Source organism: Pezoporus occidentalis, unplaced genomic scaffold, assembly GCF_034315485.1.
Source record: "Pezoporus occidentalis ecotype Australia unplaced genomic scaffold, CSIRO_AGI_Poc_V1 ctg19, whole genome shotgun sequence".
Taxonomy (NCBI): domain Eukaryota; kingdom Metazoa; phylum Chordata; class Aves; order Psittaciformes; family Psittacidae; genus Pezoporus; species Pezoporus occidentalis.
The window spans coordinates 1781840-1805951 of record NW_026913748.1 but is presented as its reverse complement, the minus strand read 5'-3'; the positions used below and the strand labels follow the sequence as shown (position 1 = coordinate 1805951).

Below are 24112 nucleotides of genomic sequence, written 5' to 3'. Positions count from 1 at the left end.
GATGGTAGTAAAAAGGGACCTGTCATGCCTATGCCTGTCCTGTCCATGCTACAGATAGCAGTATGCTCTGTTCTGCATCAGAGGCCAGCACAATCTATAGGGGCATTTTTCTCCTTTCATGCTTGAGAGACTGCATCCATACAAGGTGGGAATTAGACAAGAGGAAGCCGGGCTTGTTCAGCTATGTTAAAATACAGAAATAGTCCTAGTATCTTTCACTAATGCTCTAAGTGGCATGACTAATGTCTGTCACATGTAATGCTCTTTCGACGGAGTACTCTGTGTGCAGTGTAGTGCTTTGATTTGGGCACCAATTTGTGTCTCAGTGTCATCACAATAAAAGATTAAAGTTTGGGAGCTGAACACAGATGGAATTTTGTGATAATAGTTAGTTCTTTCAGGTGGATGTTTCATAGTTTCAAACTCAGTGGTCACAGATAATTAAGTGATTCGATGATCAGTTCCTAAACAATGGTAAAGACCTCCTAGCACTATAGAAGCAAAAGGTGTCTGAGGAGACCAAGGTATTATAACCCACTGAATGAGTAATGTTGCTTCCTAAAGCTCAGGTTGTCTTGAAACGCACCTGTCTAAATTGTATCCATTTAGGCATCAGTGGGCTAAAGCAATATGAGGTAGCCCAGAGTTTGCATCAGAAAAGAACCTTTAAATGCTGTCATCCTAATTCAGTAGGTGAAGATACAAGATATGCATGTAGTCATGTTATTTTTCCAGTACTTATTTCAATGCCTGTTTGCACGCTATGGCATTTAGGAGAGACAGTTGCACAATAGGCTTGGTTAATATATTTTATTCTCAAAAATTACTTTTTCATAACCTGAAGGAATCTGCTGTTAATGTGTTTAAGAAGACACTCTTCAGAAGTGGAGAAGGTCCTTGGAGAAAAAGTGTCCTTGTCTCCCTTTCTTGGGAAAGGAGTTAACTTTTATTTCTCCAAATGCCAATTTGTTGCCCCTTAAAAGTGATGTGTTGTCAGATTTCTTCCGAAATATTTGTTTCCTTAGATTGAACTAGCGTGTCTGTCTGTCCTACAAGAAGTTGTTTCCATTTAAGTTACGCAAATACTGCTTTGCTTCCCTTAAGGGAGGCCAGCAAAGAAAACTAATAAAAGTCATTCACCATTAGTAAGATGTGCTGAATGCTTACGCTAATCCATCTGAGAGACATTGAGCACGCAGCGAAAATACACGCTGCAATGGTCTTGTATTGCACAATGAATTCCCTCCTATAGAGAGCACTGTAATTCTCTGTTTTCCTGTTGTAATTTGAGGATGTAGTAATATTAAGAAAGGCAACAGAGATGGTTAGCTATCAAGTGGAATTATATATAAGAGACTGTGTAGGAGAGAATTACAGTCAGTTTGGAAAGAAGATGACTTAGAAGATATTTAGTGGAAATTACGTACTAGAGTAAAAAATAAAATCTATCATTCCTTTCTCTTTTGTTTAGTTTCTTGACTTATCATAAATATATGTTTATCACAGTATCAGAAACTGCAGTGAGTCTGTAAGACCTCACATGGAGCCTTTCATGAACACACACTGCACAAATTGTATTTCTCTTTGTACATGTCTTCATAATGACATGTTTTCTGTTTTTGATAAAGGATCCTGGAAGCCTGAATAGGTATCTTCTGTGACATTTACTGTTAAATAAAATAAGGGCCTAGCAGGTTTAAGTGTTATCTAGACAATAGTCCTAATAAAAATAGTAAGGTTGCAATTATAGCTCTACAGCAGATATAAACAAGGTCTAAGCTAACGGCAGGCAACTTCCAAATAGATAAAAAGAAACATTATTTTAGCAAGCGTAATCAGTCTGGAGAATTCATCATTGCAAGAATCAGGGAGTCGAATACAGCAGCTGGAATAATTTGAGGGTCTGGATAATTTTATGACTAATTACATTTGTAGCTATGCATATTATGATAAAAGTAATTGAATCTTAAGCTAACAGTTGGGTGAGGAAGAAACCTCCCTTTATTTAAAGCATTTTAGTTTTAACCATGTATGTAGGGTTGTTTTCCTCATGCCTTTCTCCAGTTTTGTGTACTTCCAACTCCCTACTTGTGACAAATGGGTACTTGCCATCCCAAAGATGTTGTGGAAATTAAGTTTGTAAAGTGAAATGAGATTGAAAAGAGAAAGACAAAAAGAGAGAATCTTATTGCAGTGTGCCAAATTAATGTGTGAGGCTGTATCTATATGGGAATGCTTTGGAAAGTTAAGGTGAATCAACTAGAAGTGTGAGTACAGTGTGCAGATATGAAAGTGCAGTAAATATTTTCCATAAGAGCCTTTCTTATTCTGGAAGTGGCTGTGTTTCACCTTGAGGGGCTGGTATAGATAAACTGGATTATTCATCCTACACTCCATCTTTCCTAAGTATCCACATCTTATCCACTGTGCCTCAAAACCTGCCTTGAGGTTCTTACTCCCACTATTCTGACTGTGGGTCTGTCCTAAAATCTTAGTATTTTGATAGTCAAGAACTTTCATCTGATTGCTAGCAACATTTGTCCTTGGCCATTTTATATTAATTTGATTTTTTTGTAATGTAGGTCTTTATATTAAATAGGCATTTTTCCCTCCCTGATGATTACTTCCAGCACATTTATAGACAGCAGGCATGCCTCCTCCCTTTGGTCTGCTAAAATGGACCTTTGGTTTGCTAAAATGAACTCTCCTACTTATTACTTGTAAGACAGGCCTTCTGTTCCCTGAGAATCCTTGAACCCTTTTCTCTACTCATTCCATTTTTTGATTCATTCCTTTGGAATGTGGTTTATCAGATTTGCATGCAGCATTCCAGAGAAAGCACACCCCAGATATTATACGTTTGCAGTTTCCATCATACTTGCTGTTCATCATTATCCTGTGGTTGATGTGACCATCCAGGTTTTTCCTTCACTGTTACTTCCAAATGATAATCTACTACTGGAGAAATTCTTGCAGTTAACATAATCCCTCTAAGGGCATGAAGCTTTGCTTTCAACAAAAGACTCTTCTCTGTTACAGTTGTTCAGGTTCTTTAGGTCATTCAGTTTTTCTGATATGACAGTCTCAATCTCTCTGCCAGCTGAGGATAGAATCTGTCTTTCAACCCAGAACCGTGGATGTACTTCACAAAAGTCTGCTTTTATGCCAGAGTCAGTCCTCAAAACATTGAACAAGGTCTGCCCCAAAATTGACCCTTGAGAAGTCTATGGGTTTCCTCCTTTCATGCCTGTACATTTTCCTTCAACTCAGTCCATACTCATTTCCCTTAAGCTTGCACGTTTGCTGTCTCTCAATTTTTACCCTGATCTTCATCCTTCTGGGTGTGTTGACTGTTCACCTGCCACCAGACCAAATCTGTTACTGAAGTCTGTGTATCTCTTCCACTGTTCCCTCACCTAGAAAATGCGTTACACTGTTCGTTATCTTTCCTCGGGAAGGTATCCCATTTCATACTCTGACCCTTTTTCCTTTAGGTACTTGCTGTGAAGCAGGGTGCTGGGTTGATAGCAGTGGGCCAGAAGTGGTGCCTGAGGGACTGTTAATGGGCTGCAGATGCTCTGTCCAGCCATGCCACTTATGCAGGGCTGGTGCTCGTGACTCAAATGTTAAAAACATATGGTGGGGTTTGTGAGAAAGTCTGAGGACTGTGTGTTTCATGCACTGGGAAGTCTTGCATGCTATTGAGGTCAGGCTTGCAATTGTGTATTTACTTGCTTGGCTTCCCCTCCCTCCTGCCGACTCTTCTGTTACCAGTCTATTAGAGTCAGCCATTAGCCTGGTTAATGGGGAGAGACAGCAAATACCAGAAAGGATGATGTGCTTTTCTTAATTCCTTCTTGGAAACCTGACTGTTTTAAACTGTAAATGTCTCATGAAAAGGCTGAAAAGGGTCCAAAACATGTCTTTGCTTTTGTAATGCAGGAACACCCAGGAAGAGGAGTGAGACTCTGTGCTCCTTAGGACGTATTGGCAAGTGATCTTTGCCAAAACTGTCTAGGTGGCTTCCAGCTGACTGCATGCAGGCTTTGGGCTAGTGGATTGGCATGACTGAATTGTGTGGTGCCATCAGATCCTTTTGGGTGATATGAGCCATTGAGGTGATCTCTCAATGCCATCTGATATGTTGGGTGATACATCTTGATCCTGAGAGCCTCTGCCTCCTCTGACTAGGGCAGGTGATGGATAGCAGAAGGAAAAGAGGGTGATAAAAGGCACGGGGTAAGGGTAGAGAGAAAGGAGACCTCTTGCAAGAGAGGAAACAACCATCTTTCAGGGGAGGAACTGAGCAGTTTCTCTGAACACTGATGTGACAGTTTCTTGTTCCAGACAGCAAGGACTAATGTAGCACACAGAAATAAAACTGCCCACCTAGTTTTTATTAAAGACCTGAAAAGGTAAAAGGGAAAAATAAAAAATTATAATTTGTTTGGTATTTAGTTCAGGCAATTTTTTTAAATTGTGTAATGAGAACACATTGTCCAAATTTTCATATGCAGATTCAATTAGTGTTCAGTTAATTAGCCTTTACAGATGAGGATTAACTTAATTACATAACACTAACCTCTCTTAATAACTATTAAGGGTAGAAAGGCTGCTTTTAATAAATTTGGAAGGGCTATATGTGTGTTTTAAAATCTGAAATGGCATACACACACATAAATTAAACCAAATTACACACAGAGGACGGCCTTAAGGGTAGCAATCAAAGGAAGCAAACTATGTACATGGCTTGGAATCAGGCTGGTTAGATGTTCATGCTGTTTTCCTTCTCTTGTCTGTTGGCATCCTAGTGTTTTCACTAGGATTATTACTGGAGATGATGTACAGTCTGGGGTCATCCCTTCAAAGTGGGCTGCAGTCTGGTGCGAGGATGCTTTAATTAAATGCTAGCTTGTATTAAAAAAAAAAAAAATCAATCTGGATACTAGGGTATTAGCAGTTGTTTTTTTCCTGCTGGTCTAAGGGAAAAAAGACATGTGAAGCCCACTGAATACTAAAAATCTCATCCATAAATGTCATTCATTGTTATTATGTACCATAAATAGCTATAGATTTTTTCTCTTGATTTGAGGTGTGCACTCATACAATGATGTTGTGGTTATTAATATCGCAGTAAAACAGAACATAATGTCTGACTACAGGGTGATGAGGGTGGAGCATGTATGGGTCAGGTGATAAGATGTGGTATCTCTGGCTTCTGAGTCACAGGTCTGAATCCAGGCTGTCTTGGTAAGTGACTGACATAAGGTAAAACTTGATGCTTTTCAGAAAGGGACAGCAAAAGAACCCTTTTTCACTTGTCTGTTTTTGCACAGCTAATGTTTCCCACTTGCACTGGATTTTGATGAGCACACCACATACATCTCCGCACAGCTCAGTAGCTTTTGTGGCATTCAATGCACTGCAAAATGCAAGGGCTACCCTTGTTTCTTTCTGGAAGTCGGTTCTTTGGAGTTCAAATTATGAGCTACTGTGAGGTGCATGCATCTGCTGAATCCCAGCTTTGTGGCCCTCTTCATTTTATCTAGTAACCCTTGAGGTCTCTAGGTAAGTTCCTAAACCACATGATTTATTTTCCAGCTGCAACAAGCTGAAAAGTTTCAAAGCGTCCTCCATGCAGTCTGGGTCACTTAAGCTTGAGTTTAACCTTAAAGTCACTTAAGTCCCTGTTTACAGCCACAAGATCTGCAGGTATTGAGAAACTAATAATACTAGATTGGATATGCCTCATGTTGGATACCCCAGAAATCCATATGCACAGTACTACTGCCTCTTTGGCTTAGTGCCTACAACCATTTTCAGCAACGAGGGAAGATGACATTGCTGCAGATTTCTTCTTTGCTGTGAGGAACTAGCAAGGTGAATATGCAACATGGAGGAAATTGCCGAAAGATCTGTCTTGCAGTTGCAAAATCTATTGAAAAAAGGAAAGGGGGTACTTGAGCTGAGGGAGTCCTTTCTGAAGCCCGTTTATTTATGTGCTGCTCACACTGGACCCTTTGTGTTCAGTATCTCAAGATAGATGGTTGGCCATGATCAGGCTTTGCTCTGGCTGATGCAGACCCAAATCTTTTTCCCTTCCATAGGGGTTGCACCTGTATTCCTGAGAGTAGGGTTTGGTTTTATGAGTGATTCTGCCCACAGATGCAGCTGATGATATATGCTCAGAGGAAGGGGAGAATGCAAATTCCCTGTAGGGAGGCAACTGCCAGCCATATAAACAAAGAAGCCTTCTGGGTGTGCAGCAGTCAGCCCACTTGAGCTGCTGTTTCCATGGTATACCAGATGCTGTAAAATATGCTTTCTTCAGGGAAAGAAGCTTTTCATGCTCCTGTATTATCTTGTTTGATAATGGGCTGTCATCAGGCCACTACCTCACTGTAGAGGCCACACACAACAAATTCCCCCTGCCCCAGCCCTTTCCTGAGTAGTTGTTGATGACAATTCGTATTCTGCAGCTTCCAAATAAAGGAAAAGCTAAGTGATTTTTCTGACTTGGAATAGCATTACAATGCTTTTACACTTCATTGTTATGAGTGACTGTTTAATGTGTTCTTCCTGATGCACACAGTGTCATCTTGCAATACCAAGTGTTGTTTTGCTCTTCATTTTCCTTCTGGTTTCCAAAAAAATCAGAATACGTATTTCCTTTTTTGCCTGATTATCCCCTTCTGAACCTTCCCATTGCTTCATTATAGCTCCTATCTTATGGCTGTTCAAGCCACTGGATACATGTCAGCAGGTACCATTTCAGAGTTTGCTGTCCCTCTTGGTGTTACCCAGTGGGCAATCTTGAGTAAAAGAGAGGTCCTGACCTCTGTTTTCTAGTGAAACAGTTGCTGTTGATGGGCAAATGCTTAGTTTTTCTGTATGTACTAAGTACAGTTGCAGTTATAAACCTGAACAAACCTGCAATAATAAACCTTGGAGCAGCTTGTCCTCGGCTAGAGTAAATAAGTTACCAAAAGCACTTGTGAGTCTTGCTATGCTTCAAACATGACTCATAGCAGGAGGAGGATGTTTTCATGGTACCTGTCTACTGGAAGCAGTGTTCAGGCTGCAAAACTGGCAGAGCAACATGGATGTGGCATATCCCTTCCCTGTGTACTGAGACCATCACATTGGTTCATTCACCTTTGCCATGGCTATTGAGAAGAAATACACATGCTTTTGTATGACCCCAGCTTCCTACAGCGGAAGGCATGCTCTGGCTTGTAAGTGACACATATACACATTCCCTTTGCCTTGCCTGTGTTCCAGCCACTGTAGCCTCCCAGGATTGTTCATGTGCTGTTTGGTTGTCTTTCTCAGGCAGCCTCATGAGACCTGTTCTACGGTGCCTGTGAAGGAGACCAGGATAGCATTGGGTCCTGGGGGTGGATGGTGGAGGCAGGCAGTGGTGTGTATGTGTGTGTGGTGGTGCAGGATGTGAGAAAGCGTCCTGGAGTGAGAGAACAAGCGCTTTTTTTACTCCTGAGGATGCTTTCTCACAACTTCTCCCAGATATTTTTCAACTCCTCCTCTCCCCCCATATCCTGCAGCCTTGCACATCTCACTTTGGGGGAAGAAAAATGAAGTGTGGTTAATTTTAAGCCAGTGCAATCATTTATGAGACTTGGAGGTGGAAAACCAGTTATTGGTTAACAGGCTTGATTTTAAATGTGCTCTCCCTGACCCCTTTACATGAGTGAGCCAGGAGCAGCACTTCCAAGAAGCCGGTTTTCTGGAAGGCTTTTTCACTGAATCATTTCAAGCCTAGGCTTCTTGTAAATGTTAATATCCTGCTGGCTCAGTGGAATGCAGCTGGTGGATACAGCAAGTGCAATACCTATGTACGTGCTCACAATTCAAAGTAAAACTTGGCAGGCAAGTTTCAGGATGTACTTTGGGATGTCCTTAATGAAGGCTCAGGCTAGAGGGAAGGTGGGCAAGAGGGCAAACCTGATTTGGCATCATCTCACAAGACTGGAATTCCCCCTGCCCCATGCAGTAGCCGCTGTTGTGCTTTGCACCCCACGTTCAAATGCCTGGTAACCTCGATCTGTGCCCTGTGTCACTCTGGTGCCTCAGCACGGCTGTAAATCTCAGCTGTGTGTACACAGGTTGGAGCCACTCTGCCAGGCAAAGTGGTCAGAGTGCATTGATGACCTGAGCCTGCTTTGGGCAGTCTTAGGTGGCTGCCTGGAGAACAGTGCTGGGAGAATTTGCCCCCTGGATTTCCCCTTGCATCAGCAGGGGAAGGCAGTAGGCAGCCTTTGTAATGCTGAAATTGTAGCAACTGTAGGCTGAAATCCTGCTACTGCTGAAGTATCTCTACAGCAAAATGCAGGTCATTGTGAATGTGTACGTATCTTTTACCCTCTCTTGGTGTTTACAGATAAAAGCCTTTTTGAGTTAGCTGTTTGTATTTGTGGTATTACAAAGGCTTTGTTCACCTTAGATTACGGGTGCTAATGGATGAGGCTTTTTTGCTTGCCTCAATAGTAAAATATTTTCCAGATAAGAATATATATATATTTTTTTTTAAGTAATCATCTAAACCAGCACTTTCATAATTTTATCTTTAGTGTGTTTTCTTACACACCATCCAGTGCTTTAACTTTGTGTACCTTAGGGAAAACCTGAAGTGCTTGCATTAACCTGAAGACATATTGTCCTAGAAAAAACATATTGCAAGTCCAGGATATAAAAATAAATAAAGCACAGCTGTATATAAGAATAAAAAACAAATCAAGCGTTTTATAAGAGGAGGACTGTAGGTGATGCAAATTCTGTGTTAATTTGTGTGCTAAATAGGTTAACTACTTTTGATTACCAGATTTTCTTTTGCTTAGTGTGTTAAAAGGGTCCCAAAGCATGCACACATTATATGGTCTTGTTTGTTTATGTCTGTAGTTAATGTATTTAAAATAGTTCATATTGTTCTAGCTAATATTCTTCAGTATGTCATAAAAAACAGGGAAGAATCAATATGAGACGTAAGTATTCTGCTTTGTTAGTGAATTTTCTCTGAAGAATGAAGATAGAGCACAATAGTCTTTCTTGAATTAATATAAATGCAGATTAATGCAGTCAAATGTGTTATATTTCCATAGACAAGTTGCAAGCACAATGCAGTATGATTCTCAAATATTGCAGTTTTGTTAAAACAGATTTTTTCCTATTCACTTTAGGGATACATTTACACACCTTCTTTCAGATTAATCAATTTGAATTCATTTAGGACGCTAACAATTTAGTCTAGTGGCAGGTTTATTTAGATAAATGGATACCAATTTTCATCAATTATGAATATGAAACACAGTAAAAATTTTAAAAGTTTGTTAAAATCAATCTGCTTGCTGTTCTGCAGTGTGCCCCAGGTGACTGCCTCATGTTAAACTCCAGCTTTGCAGGTTTGGGTTGTTTGGCTTTTTTTAATAATATAACTAAAAGCAAACCAAGAAAACCTTTTCCACATTCCCTGTGTTTCTCTTGAGTGTAGTAAGTCATATGCTTATTCTGCTACTAATTTCTCTGTCAGTTTTTCCATCCACACACACGTAAGAGAATATTGACAGGACCCTAATCATGAAATTACTTAAAAAAAATGATAGTCATTAAGTGCTAACGTATTTTGGAGCATAAAAACCCTGATGAAAAATGCGTCGAGGGTTTCCAGGTCTTTTTTGGGGTTGGTTTTTTTTTTTTTCTTTTTTTCAGTCATGATTTCCAGACTCTATTGTCACAGATAGACAATGATAGGAGGGTGGGGTCATGAATTAATCATAGAACAGTTAGGGTTGTAAAGGACCTTAAGATCACCTACTTCCAACCCCCTGCCATACCATAGCTGTCCTATGTTGAGGTTCAAAGCTTTAGTGTGAGTCTTAGCAGCACTGCATAATAGGTTCTCTGTTAAGTACTGTTCTAAAATACTTTGTCATTTTTCTTTTATCCAGGGCTTTTGGGAAAACCACACAAAACTCATAACAGAGTATGGACCTGTTTGTGGGTAAGCTTAGCCGTGCCATCAGCTTGTTTTTGTTCTGGCTTTTGCTGTTTGGGTTTGCTAGGTGGGAGAGGAGAAAATACCAAGATAAGATGTTCATTAAAATGCAGTGTGTGGTGTTTCAGTTTGGTTAGACAGAGGTGGAGGTTGTTTGATTACACGCAGAAAGTAACCTTGGCTTATTTTAGTTCAGCAATTTATGTTAGCCTTCATTCATTTCTTTCTAATTTTAATTATGCACATAAAGTTTAGTCTTTTTCACAACTATACAAAGCTACCAGCCTTCAATATTCTCTTTTCATCTGCATATTCTTTATACTTATGGTGAACCGTAATTAAACTTACAGTATAATTTATCATCTTAAAAAAACCCTCAGATTGTGAAATAGTATGAATTTAGTTCAGCTGTTGCTATCCATATTTATGCAAAATTCCTAAACTTTAAATACAATGAAGTACAGATTAGAAATGAGGCATTACTCTCTCTATAGCTCAGCTGTGATATCTTAGCTCTTAGGAGTTTATTAGGAGTAAAGAGGGTTTAAGCAGTATATTCCTTCATATGAGCCCTTCTGAATTTATGTGAATATTCCAAGAACTACTTTCCAGTTGTCATAATTTTAAGTGGAAATTCAGTTATTTCATGGTAACTTCTATTGCTGTGGTCAGTTGGTGTTTCTAGCGTAACTATTATTTCAATATATAAGTATCAAACGATATCTACAAAGTAGAGTAAATGAAAAAGATTTTTTGTGTGTTCTGCAAGGGGCTTAAGATGCTTGCAAGAAGAGAGCATATATGACTGTGTGTGCATAGATGATCATAAATAATATAAATATGCATTGTATGAACTTCCAGCAAAAATGCTCTTTCAAAAAGAAGTCAGGCTCAGGCATACGAAGCATTTGATGCTCCAGTCACAGCTGCCTTGTGGCATTTGTGCTCAGCCCTAAGGACAAAGAAGTGATGGAAATAATGAATTCCAGGGGTTAGGTGCTTGTCTAAGAAGAAATAATACAGTGTATTGGCTGGCCAGGAGTGGGGAAAGATATTCATTAACACTGTGGCAATTTGTATGTTGTGTAACAAATGGAAAATGACTGAGGCTTATTATCTCCATGACCTTTGGTATGATGCCCATGAATGACAATAATGTAAGAACACTGGCATTTGTTCCTCAGTGTATTTCTCTCCTTATTAATATCATGCCTATTTTTTTCCTAATCTGAATTCAAGATAAATTGCTAGTCAGTCATCTGCTTGCTTACTCGGCCAGGCAGAGGCTATGTCATCAGAGATGTATAATTACAGTGTGAGAATGGATAGATAGAAAGTTTCATATTTCCAATCTACCCACAGCTGTCAGGAAATTAAACTTCAGTGAGACTTATATGGGCTGCAAAGCTAGATGATGGTGGTAGCGGTCAGCAGGACAGTTCTGCCTCTTTGGGATAATCTCGGTAGGAGGAGAGAGCAGATTGGGCATACCTGAATCCCATTTATTGCACAAATGAACAATTCCATTTTGGAGGGATCTAGGAGGCTGGCAGAGAAAGAAAAAAATGCTGCTATTTGCTGTCTCCCAGGAAAACAAAGCTGGGCTCAAACACTGCTGTGCTCGAGGTAAGCTTTATTTGTAGCTGAGGAGGATGTTTTAAAGCTTGGCTTGCAAGCTGCTGTTCAATAGGTGTGGTATGTGTCGGGGGATATTTATCACCGTCCTGTCAACTAACGAAATTTCTTCTCCTTCCTTATATGTCTTCTGTGTAGTTCTTCCTGAGCTTCTTTGAAATAGGTAATAAATGGTAGGTGCGTTTATGTGTACAGTCCCAGCAAAGTATTGGATCTGGCAGTTGGAAGAAGATGTGGCATTTTGTTTTTTCCATATTGAGAACTGCTTTCCAGTAAGCATAAAGAGCAATGATCTTTATTTCTACCAGTGGTGAAGTGAGTTGAATACAAATCTTTGGAACTGAAGCCTTTTTTTCTTTCTAAGGTCACTTGAATAGTCTGAATGATACCATCACAACTGTTTTCTTTTGTGTGTGAATTGGTTTCCTTGACAACAGGATGTCAAATCAACTTTTCAGCTTTAATCAAGTCAAAACAATATAACCCTTCTATTCCAAAAGGCCTCAAGTCGTAGAGAATTATTTCAAGTAAGGCTTTTGTAGGTCACAAAAGCATTTTTTTTTCCTTCACTCTCATGTGCAGATCCAAAGGAGAGGTGATGGGATTACTCTTTTACAGACAGAGACAATGCAAATAGTCTTCACTTGTGAGTGTGTGTTGTGAAAACTGTCTGTTTTCATACAGAGGTGGCCCAAGATGGAAGCCAAGGCAGAAACAAACAGCTTCAGTTTGGTGCAAAAGCAGAGTTGGGCCATTTCTATTCAACAGGGAAATCCGAGTGACTGATGTGACTTTTGGAGAGATCCTGTAACAGAATGGTAGTCTTTGGCTCAGCTATAGTTTGGAGTACCATCTATAAAAATACCTCCTCTAAAATAGGTGTTCTAGTTCTCCATAACAAAAATAAAAAGTGAAAAATATCTAATTTGGAAAGCAGTGTGCTGATACATGTGAAGGTTTGTTTTGAATGTTTTCCTTTTTATGGTAGGAGTTTTGCAGGAAAGGTAGTCATGGTTTCTGTGGAAATTAGTGGCTTATGTCACTTATTTTTTGGATCAGCTTTGATGTTTTGATAGTTTATTTTCAGCCCCACTGTATCCAATTGTGCCATTTCAGTTGTAGATCATGGCTACTGATCAGAAACAGTGGTAAGAGCAGGCAGAGAAACAGGGTTGAAGAGGTGAAATAAAGAGGGAGAGTATACATCATGGAATTAGAAAAGCAACTCCTACAATATGAGCAGAGCTGCAGAGGCAGCGAGTTAATTTTACTTTATATACACACTTCATAAGCATTTGACCACTCTTGTGTGATTGCATCATTATGACTTTACAGCACTGTAAGTCTGTATGGCTGATTTGGACCTGGAGGTTAGTGCCAAAATAAGTAATATATTCTTGGCCCAACAACACACTACCAGTGAAGGAACAGAAAATACAACAGAGCCCCAAGCAGGCAGGTGACTGCCTCTGGGATGAAAGAACCTATGTTGCTTTTGACTGTGGCAATGCGTTTGGGTGTGGGGAAGAGTGTAAGAGTTCATAGCATAGACCTCACTGTGTATAATCAAAGAGTAAATATGGTAGATTACAATTCAGTGGAATTTGTAGGGTGACACTCTTTCTTCACGTCCTGTTGCATGGGAAAGAGCTTGCAGCAGGTCAAACCCTATGCTTACTCTTCACTTAACCCCTCAACTTCAACCTGCTGTGAGAAGTCTGAACAATTATGTAGCAGAGTAGGTGTTGAAGAGGACAAGAACAAAGCAAGGCAAAGATGAAGAGATGGGTCTAGGGGTAGCAAGATGGTGGAGTTTGGATTAACCCACCTCTAGAAAGTGGAAGACAATTGGGGTGTTTGAGCTCAGGGTTGTCAGGTTGTGAACTGGCAAAAGGAGGCAACAGACTCAAAACCTGCATTTTCTAATAGGCAGAAGGAGTCAATGAGACTATTTCTGACAAGATCTGAAATCATTAAGAGTAGTTATAAACCATTCTCAATCCCTAATAAAACAGCCAGCAGCAAACTGCACCTACGCGTGCTGGCCTCCAGCATAAAAATACCCAGATCAGCGCAGTACCACAGGAAGCATGTCAAGGTGCTGGCATTCCTGAAGCATCTCGAGACAACACAGGTGTGAATGAAACTCCATTTCCATATAGGGAGTATCTTGTTTTGCCATAGGTTACATCAGCACATATTTAAGTAATACAAAGAAAGAAACTTTAAATAGGAGAGGTGATTTATCTCAAGGTGTCTGTGGGGTTACTCAGTGTCTGATCTGTGGGTAGTGTTTTTTGTTTGGTAGGGTTTTTTACCTGAAAGACTTCCTAATATTCCTTAAATGGTTTCTAAATAAGTCATTATTGGAACCAAGATCAAGTCTGGCACTTAAATGATTGGGTGGTTTAAAGGATTAGGATAGATCATGGAGCCAGTCACTAATTTGAAATGTGTCCAGGGGTGAGTTGTGATTGTAAGCTATGCTGGCAGCTGACAGCTTTTCAAAAGTCTGTGTAGCCAGAGTTGGTTCTGTATTAACGCTTGACTTCTTCTCTCCCAAAAAAATGTCGCTGCAGATGGCACAAGCTAGCATTTCTACATATGAGTTCATAATCAAAGCGCTTTTCTCACTGCTGCTTCTGGCCTCTGCATCAGGGCTGAGGTACACTGGTTCGTCACTGTGGAGCTTTGGGGTTTTCCTCATTTGGGGACAGAAGAGGGACTTGTGTTTTGAGAATCTGGGCATCTGGAACACTTCTCAAGGCCTTATCCTTCCTTCTGCCTTCCCAAACACCTAGGGGCAAACCTAAAGTGGATAGGGGCAGGATTTCATCCTGCCCAGAGCAGCTGATATCTTCATCATGCAGTTAATTTACCTAAAGAAACATTGTCTGTATTACCATTTTAATTTCACAAGCTTTTTTAATATCTCTGCTTCATGTGGAAAGAGTAGTCCCAGGACAGGTATTCTTATCTTTGTCCCTGAAGGCCCACGTAAAGAAACGATTTAGTTTTATGAAGCAATCTTATCCTGTTTGATTTCCTGTTTTGCACTGGGCTCTAATGGACTTACATGGTCTTTCCTTTTATTTGCTATTTTAAACAATTTACATTTTGTATTTCAAATAGAAAAAAAACATACCTGGGCAAGGATAGGGGGGGAGGGAAGAAAAACAGGCTTCCTATTTCTGTTCTGTACCTCTTCATAATCTCTGTCTCAGAATTAACCTGATAAAGAGTTTTGGTAGCCTCGTTGGCCTGGATTTTTGTTTTGTTAAACAGTGATACACATTTTTGGCCAGAGTCAAGTCTTTCATATTGCAGAAAGATTTTTTTTTTTCCTCACTGTTTCCTCATTTTATGTGTTCTCATAAGGTCCTCTGACTCTGTAGGATTGTCAATCAGCTCTAAAATTGCTATTGTGAATTAGAGTTATCTCTATCTTTTCTTTAAATTCTGCAAACTATGGATACAATACAGTAAAATCATTTAAGATGTGCCTAACTCTGAGCACATGAGTAATCCCATTAAAGTCAATGGCATTACTCAACATGCTTCAAGTTAGGCAGAGGTTTATCTACCTTGCTGAATCAGGGACATAAAGGAAACAATTGCATTTGTGATTGAAAAATATTTTTACTGCTGTTGGTACACATAAACACCTAGGTTTATGGTAGCTGAAGGAAGTTAATGGGGAGAAAAATATTTCTTTTCCCTCCCCATCCTCTCTTTTGACAGTACTTTGCATGTAGGCAATTTTATTGCTCCACTGTGTAATGTACTAGCCATTCTCTCTAAAATGGAGAAATTATCTCAAAAAATTGACTGAAAAACAGGAGAATCTTAAACATTCTAAAATTAAACTTTCAGACCTCCTTTTTTTTTTTTTAATCAATGCTTTCAGAATTTTTTAATAGTAACCTATTTTTAAAAATTTGTCTTAAAAAAAAAATAAAAAAAGAAACCCAACAATATTCCTGGCAGAAATGTAGCATTGTGGTAGAGTTCTGCATCTCCATCTGAATCCCCACACTTAACCATAATTAAGGTATTGGTTATAGTTGGTTCCAATGGTTAAATCGAGCTGCTGGAACAAGTTTTGTGAGTTACTTACGGATATATCATCACCAGTTTCTCCTCTTCTCTCTAGAGCTATTGGTCTTAAAAACATAGCCTTTTATGAGGCTGATGCCAAAAGGTGGCATATCACGCTGTTTTGAGCATTGGAGTCTAATGCTGTTGTTACAGTTGTAATCACATTGTGGGCTGCCTGATCATTATGGAGTCTTTTAAGTTCTGCATATGAAGACCTGGGGGATGCAGTTTATAGGCAGAATTTATGGTAAGTTAGTTGAGTAATTTAATTCTGGCATGTTTCAAACATACTTAGGTTTCTGGAGCATTGCAAATTGATGCTTAGTACTAGTAATGTTGGAGGTATTTATTAATCAGCTCTTCTTAGCCATTGACAAATCTTATGCATGGACTGTGACCTCCCATGAGAACCATGCAACTTGATCTGGTCTACTCTGTGATGGCTGTTCCTTTGTTACTGTAGCCTCTTGCTGACCTGGTCAGCTCCCAGGGTCACTTGTGTTCTAGTAATTCACAGGCAAAGACTCAAAAGCCCACTGAAATGTCACTGTCCAAGACCTCAGAGCAGGCAAAGCAATCTGGATGGAAACGTTTGATGCAAGTGGTAAACTCTTCTGCATGCAAAGCTCTTTCTCTCTTCTTTGAGACTCCAGAGATTGCTGTGGGGTGGCTGAGCTGCAGGCATGTGCTTACTGCTGTGCTTTTTCCAAGTTCCTTTCCTACATCCCTGACTGATCCATGACTCCGCTGCAGCTGTTCAAACCAATGTAAGTCAAAGACCTGATGTAATCTTTTACACCTCTGGAAAGAGAGTGTGAAATCCAACCAAATGAAACAGACAATGTTTTATATGTTCTTGGCAAGGCAGCTAAGGACACTGCATGTCACCTGCACCATATTCCTGATGCTTATTCCTTGTACTCGGCATGTGCAAACTGCTGTGGTTGTAGTTTCAGTGAGTATTTGCATAGAGGGAAATCCCATGGTTGGTACAGCTCCGCTGAGATGGCATTAGCCAGTTTCAGAAAGGCTATGTGAGATTGGCCAGAACTGTGTCAGCTCCTGAGACTGACGAGGAAAGCGGAGGGCTGACCTTTGTAATATGCCTCTCTTAGCATTTGAGGAACCTGGTTAAATCTTGGTCTGCTTCTGCATGTGCAGGTAGCAGCTTTGGCTAGGAGGAGGTCTTGCTTCCATTTGTTCACAGGGAGGTGTTCCACTACCCTGTTCCCTGGCATGCTGTTAGTACAGAACTTAGCTGTTAAAGCATAGTCCTTGTGAGCGCCAGGTTAAGATTATTTGAAAACTGAAGGAGTTTTTTGAAAATGTGCTGCCTAAGGAGCATTTTACACCTCATACAGCATGGGTAACCTTTGATCTGTACTGCCTGCTTCTTAGCTAATTAATGCTTAAAATCATCGTTTTTAAAGAACTGAGATGAGTCTGCTAAACAGATCGCCTCTTTGTATCACATAACTCTCATGATCAGCACCTGCATATCGGACTGTGTCATCCTAATTTAGGGCAGGGGGAGGAAATATTCTGTGTGAACCCCACAATTATAAAGCCTAGTATCTTAGACTTAATTTCACCTTGATCTACCCTCTTCAACGTCTATCAAAGCCTGCATTTGTTAATCTTAACAGGCTCCTAAGTCTGCCTTGTAGTTCTCCCCTTCTTCCCACCGTTTGTGAAGAAGCAGGCGAGGGCTTTTGAAAGGCTGAAAAATCTGAGGCATTATTTCAGTATAGCAATCCTATGAGAAAGTGTGGGAAAACAGCAGTATTGTAGGTTTTGCTGTGCATATTAAATGCTTTCATTAGAATTTCCTGCAGCACCCAGAAATATCGATGCAAACCTGAAGTGGAAATGTACAATATGTAATGTTCAGTAGCTATTAATGGTTTCTGGCTTCACTCGCTATGTATCTGATTATGAACTGGTGTTCCTATTGTCATGCATGGTAATTTTTAAATGAAGTTCCTGAATCATTTCCCCCCACTCTGCACAGAGGGAGGAAAATGCATCATCTCTCCCAATGTGTGTGTATGTCCCCTTCCTTTTCTTGGCAGCCTTGGAAGCAGATCAACTTTAATCTTGCAACTCAGGAGCTCCTCCTGTCCTCCTTGGTCATGCAACCAGGTGTTGGTTAGACCCTCTCTCCTGATGCTGGAGAGTCCCGAGACAAGACCTTGTGTGGCCTCTGTCCCTTAGGACACTAAAACATTTCACATTAATAGCTTGGGGATGTTTCTTACTTAGTTTCTTAAAAATAGTCCTGTTTTCCTCTTTGAGGATCACCATGCTTTGCTAGGTATCTATGGAGATGCTTTCAATCAATTGCTGCCTGTTGTCCTTTAATGGTGTCACGACTTTGTTGGCTCTGGGGTTTGTTAGTTTTTTCCTGATTACATTGGCAAACTTGTCTTGTGGGCTTCGCATTCATACTTCTTGCTGTAATATCCCCCCCCCCCCCGTTTTTGCTCTGCCTTTCTTTTCTTTCTCTTTTCTCCATCGTCTTCAGCCCTATGGTATTTTTTCTCCATGCTCTAATTTTTATTCCTTCCTGTTTTTCTAACCCATGTTGAGCTGAAAACAGTAACATGACCTGACAATTTTTACGTCATTCCAAAGTTTTTATGTACTTCCATAAATCTCTTCATTACGTTTTTATTGTTTAGTTGTATATAGGTTTTAGTTTTTCCTCTACCTTATTAGTCTGGGGATCAATTCTAGTCTACTATGTTTTATTAGAAGGGGAACAAAATATCTCCTTTTTCTTTGTTGGTTTAGCACCATCTTCAAATTACCTTTTTTCTCTGTTCGGCTACCTCTCTTCTTTCCCTGGAGAGTCTGCTTTATGTCAGACCTTCTGCTGGTAGTGAATTGGGTGTGATTTCATCAGGCACTAGGCAAAAGTATAGCCCACTGCAGAGAAAGCAGGTTTTTTCAGCTGTTGTTCTTTTGTTTTTTTCCTCCTTACTTTGGGAGCATGGAATGAGCTAAGCCACCATTACCCTGGGGACTGTGAGTCTTTCTTTCCTTCCATTAAATTTGGTGGCTAAACCTGAAGGCTTGTCTTGAAGGAGGATTTATTTTAGTCATACTGATAAAATCATATTGGTATAATTAAACAGCTATAGTAATGTCAAAAAACCTTCCATGCACAGACACAGCCATTCTGGAACGACACAAACTACATCAGGGAAAAATCCTTACCATCTCCCCAAGCAATTACTGTATCTATAGGGGTGTGCTCCCGTAGGAACTTTTTCTAGTGTATTAAGATTAGTGTATTTTTCTAGTGTATTAAGATTCAATTCATGTCTTGTCCCCAAATCTCCTCTCTCCTCCACATAAACAAGCCTGAAAATAGTGGTCTGTACGTTCAAGCTGGTGTTTACTTCAGTGTAGTTCCATTAAAGGCATGAAGCCATCACTATTTGAAGATCTTGACCTAATATTTTTAGGTCTCTGTCATGTTATATAACTTCAACTTTTGGATGATAGTGCCTATTGAATAAAACTAGGCTTTGTACAGCAAATTCTAAGACATATCCAGATGTCTTAAAGTAGTATGCAGAAAAAAGAAGTGTGAGTTTGGAGCAGTGTTCTGACTTTGCAAGGGGTAGCAGTAGATATTTTATATCTTGCAATAATCCAAGCTTTTCTGTCAATGTTGGAATCTATTTTATCGAAAAAGAATCTTGGCAAAGGACACTGGGAATTGCTGCAGAGTCTTTCAGTGTGACATGAGAGGATCTTGGTTCTTTGGGATCTTTTATCACATGGATCATCTTATGAAATAAAACTCTGTGAAGGGCCAAAGTAAAATCTTATCAAAGCAGCCTAACTATTTTATATGTCCGCTGGCTGTCCATTTGACCCAGTAGGAAATAAACCATGCATGGGGCAGGAGAAAGAGAAAGTAGGTCTACAAGTGCAACATAGAGGCAAATGTTAAAATAGGTCATATGGTAATATAACGTCATGTGGGAACCATTAAATATAAAATTAATTTCTGATAAAATAAATTCTGATTTTTGAGACAGAGAAGTGTATTGCAACATGGGAAAAGGGAAAATTAAGACTTGAAGTACCTAAACTTCTTCTTACTACACACACACTTTTTCTCCCGTGTCAGCTGCATTTTATATACTTTTGCCCAATGATAATGCAATTGGATTTTCATCAGTAGAACAGAATAAAGTTCATGAAGCTACTGTAATTTACCTCATGTTTGTTTCCTTAGCAAAATATTTAAACAAATAAGCAGTTTTTAAACCTTCAAGTAGATTCTGATACCCCTTTGATATGCCACTGTGTTTATACATACTCAAAGGACTGCTCTGGGCATTGTGTTCAGTGTATTTCCCCATCCCAGCCCTCTTTCAGGCTTGCCATTTTGAGTATTGGATTTTTCCAGGCAGCTGTTGACATGACTGGCACTGGCTGACACCCCCAAAATCCACAGCCTGTACCATCCTGCCACCTCCTGCCTGAGGAATCTACGCAGTGGATTGTGCTAAGGTCAGAGGACAAGCTGGTGTTGCTAGCAGCACAAAAGCTGCCATGCAGGCAGCATTGCATATTTAACTGCAAGGTCTCTGCTGCACTAAAAAGGCTTCAGGTGAGGAGAGCGTGATCAATAATTACAAATATTAAAAGTGGTGCCTTCTCCTGCTTTCCTACCTTTATCCCCTACCTTCTTTACCTACAGGACATGAAGTCTGAACTCCCCTGACAATTGCTCATGCATTTACATTTTTATTTGCTTGGTTTATAGCAAGATTGTTCCAGGTTTTGGGAGGGGCAGCTATCAAAAACGTACAGGCGCTGCCATCATGTTTTATTGTTTCAGTCCATTTTTCCCTGTGAATGCAGGTGGGAGTTTTTCAGTGGGTTTGTTTTTGTGATTTTGCCTTCTTTTTCTTCTAAGCATTTATAACCCTTTTATTGTCAGTCTTCAATCATTTTTGATAGATCAATATATTTACTTCAGTGACGGCACATCCTACAGTTGTACTAAGAGGGTTGGGATTTTTTTTGCTTTGTTTATAGGCGTTATGAATAGATTGGGTGGGTTGTATCTGTGCTGTACCTCTGTTGTTGCTTGAGGATCAAATCACTTGATCTTGCCCCAATACCTGTATATTTAGAATGAACATGAAGTGTTTACGTGTGTCTGCTTTCAGATCTTTTAATTTTATCTTTTTCTATGTAGATTTTGAGCAGTTAAAACTGCAATTTTTTATTCAGAAACGTTCTTAGAAATCTCAAGTACGAATGCTGGTGTTTCATGTATGCACAACTGTCTGGAGGGAAGGGCTCTAGGAAACTGCTCCAGCAGGCTCCAGAGATCCAGACGGTTTGAGGAGTAACAAAGGAAAGTGTCGTTGGGCAATAACATTTACTCGGAAGACTCAGAAATTAAGCAGTCCACTGAAGTCCTGAGGTCTTCAGCCAAGCAGCTGTCACCAAACCAAAGAGAAGAAATTCCCGAGTCTACGTCTCACTCATGTCCCCAGGCAGATAGACAAGGGGCCCGCGACAGCTGTTTTAATGCAGCTGTGAAGAGAGTTCAAATGCGTGCATCGCACATGCATGAACTGGCTGCCAGTGTTGGTGTGATATACTGCACCTTGGCTGGCCATGAGAAGAAGGAGGTGGGTGAACAGTGCCTGCTGCTCCATGGAGGAAGGGTCCATTCATGGAATAGGAGAGGGCTCAAAGTACTCTTCCATCCTCTGGGATTTGGGTTGTTTCAGGATATGGTGATGTATATAACATTTATTATACAAACATACACGCACACAAAAAAAAGGAGCAGTGAGAAAAGTGTGCTTGTTACAACTGATAACGTGTACAGTGTGGTTAAGTGGAAAATAGGTCAACTAGGCAGTGCTCTTGCTAATATTACTGTTTGAAACGTGATCTGTGGCTTATGACTACGCATTAAATACTGGGGAAAATCCCTGAATGTGCATGGATTTCAGCAAGGTTTAATAATTTAAACCAGGTGAGCATATTAGCTGCTTATAGGATGTTGTCTCCGTAGTTGCCTTAACAGAGCTATATACATCCTGTTTTTCAGTATGTTCTTTTTCAGGCTGAAATAATTTGCCATGTTATGAAAGTCATGACTCAACTACTTCTCAGCAGCCTGTTGTCCATTTGTAACAGCAGATTTTCCTGGAAGTCATTACTTTGGAGTGCCATTGTCAGCTGTACACATCACTCCTGCTCCTCCTGTTCTTTGTGGCGCAGATCTGCCCGTTGTTGTTAGTGAGGATGTTACTGCTGATATACAAGCTATCAGGTTTTTCCATTCTCTTCTTCCTTTTCTATCTCTGTTGAATTGCAGTTTTCTTTGTCTTTTGTGTGGTGCACTGAAAGAGGTTAGGAAATTTATCACGGTTATTTTTAATGGGTTTTTAAAGTCTGGCACGACATGGATTGAATTGATTCAGGAAAATTTCCTGGAGCTGCAGTGGTTTCTACTATTAAAAATATTCTTATCATTTTGATTTTTCTGTAAGAAAATACATCAATTTCTTCCTTCTAGCCCTATAACAAAGCCCTGCGTTCTAATGTTTCCACATGATCAGATATTAGCCATTTCCCTAGATAATTTAGTTTGGTCATGTGTACAGCTAGCATTTTAATTGTAAAGAATTCTGCTAGTGGTTTCATGATAAATGCATAAAGCATTGGGAAATTATTTTTATTGGAGGCTTAGCGTGCATTTAATAATGCATTAACAAAATTAAATGATTCTGTGCATGTGTGTAAATCTTGAGAATGCATAGGAGAAGCACACACTACCATAGGTATGCAAGCATTAAAAAATGAATCTATCCTGTGTGTGTTTTGTATGCTGTAGCATAAGAAAAGTACATTCCCAGGAGCTCAGTAGGTGGTTGCTATCCTTTCTTTCTTTGTTTCAACATGTTTTTTTAAGGCAGATCGGGAAGAAAAAGCATGTCCAAGTGACTGTCCCCCTCGTGGCCAGTCTGGCAAACCTTTACTTGCCTGAGTAAGGCTTTACAGAGTTGGGTGGGATCTGTGTCTTCATTGTGCACGAACAAGATGAACGGGTTGCCCATTGGTTCCCACTTATGAAACCCTGCTTTCATTTGCTTAAATTTCAGATATCCTCAGGCTGTTAGCCAAGACCAAGTCTAAGTGTCTTGCTTCTTATTCAACAAAACAATGTATGCATGTGTAGTCACGCAGAACTCAATTTGACTTACTCATTTCATCGTGTTATGTTTAGGATGCAAAAAATCAGTACGTTGTGTCCTATTTATTATTGAAGGATTAAAATATTCTAATATTAAACCGATATTATTTCAGATGTGCACGCATCTGCAGTAACATAAACAAAGCAAAAGAATAAAAAGGGATAGTGTGCGATATATTGTAAATCTTTCATTGATTTAAGGTCAAAATGCCAGTGAGGAGTAGACTGAAAGAAAATTATGTAAAAATGAAGTATTGTATTGTATAAACAGAAAGAGCCTACTGATTTTGAATGCCTCTGTCCTGAATGCATCTTTTGAAGATAAGCATGAGGACATGACTTTTTAGCAGATAGAGGTACCCAGTGTTTTCTGAAAGCCTTTTCTTTCCTTCAGGCCTGAAATGGCTAGCCAAAGCTATAGATGTGAAAAAATCCAGTCACACTTGAGTCCTGGCCCTGAGAAGTAAGGTGTATATGAGATGAAGGTTGTGGAAATGCAGACTTATGTATGGCTTTTCTTTGTACCCTGATGTCAGGTCATGGGGAAGGAAAATAATACAAAACTCAGTTTTATCATGGTCAGAAATGCTTTATGAGAGGCAGAAGTCAGATCACACAGGTTTTGTTTTAGTCACCTTGAAGCGTGTTTGCCTATATGAAGTTTAGTGATGGGCATGGAACTAGCAATTTTATTATACTTGTGGTTTTATTATAATCAAATTGTTCTATAGCTTGTTGTATCTTATGATGTCATAGTATCACAAATTATATTTAAATCCTTGACCTCCCTCCTGTTTCATTTTTTCCTTATGGTCCCACATATGCTTTCCCCTTTTTGTCCCTTGTCCCAAAATTTTCCTTGGAGCCTGAACCACGGCACATGCATGCTCTCCTGATTTCTGGGACACTGAGGATCTTCCCTGACCTCACAGCCACCCTTTGCATGGCTACCGCTTGCTCTGCCAGAAAGCAGCCCTGTGCTGCATGCCCCTCTTCTACATGTTATCTTAGCCATATTATTTGATACAGCATCACGTCATCCCTCATCTTCAAATGCACTGCTCTGTCTCCATTTATCTTGTACAAAATGGCTGTAGCTCTGCCAGAGTAATACTGTCTGTTGTTTC

At 39.8% G+C, this 24112-nt stretch overlaps 1 protein-coding gene across 9 annotated transcripts in view; it reads left to right on the top strand.

The window, feature by feature from the left end:
• Positions 1 to 24112, top strand: part of TBXAS1 (thromboxane A synthase 1) — a 238982-nt gene that overhangs the window by 83037 nt on the left and 131833 nt on the right. For 8 of the 9 annotated variants that reach the window (XM_062616406.1, XM_062616407.1, XM_062616405.1 and 5 more), the window contains one exon: positions 9963 to 10015. In XM_062616406.1, coding sequence (XP_062472390.1) covers positions 9963 to 10015 — 53 coding nt within the window. Of the gene's footprint in view, positions 1 to 8148; positions 8351 to 9962; positions 10016 to 24112 lie in introns of those variants that run through there. The other variant, XM_062616411.1, reaches the window with a different exon arrangement.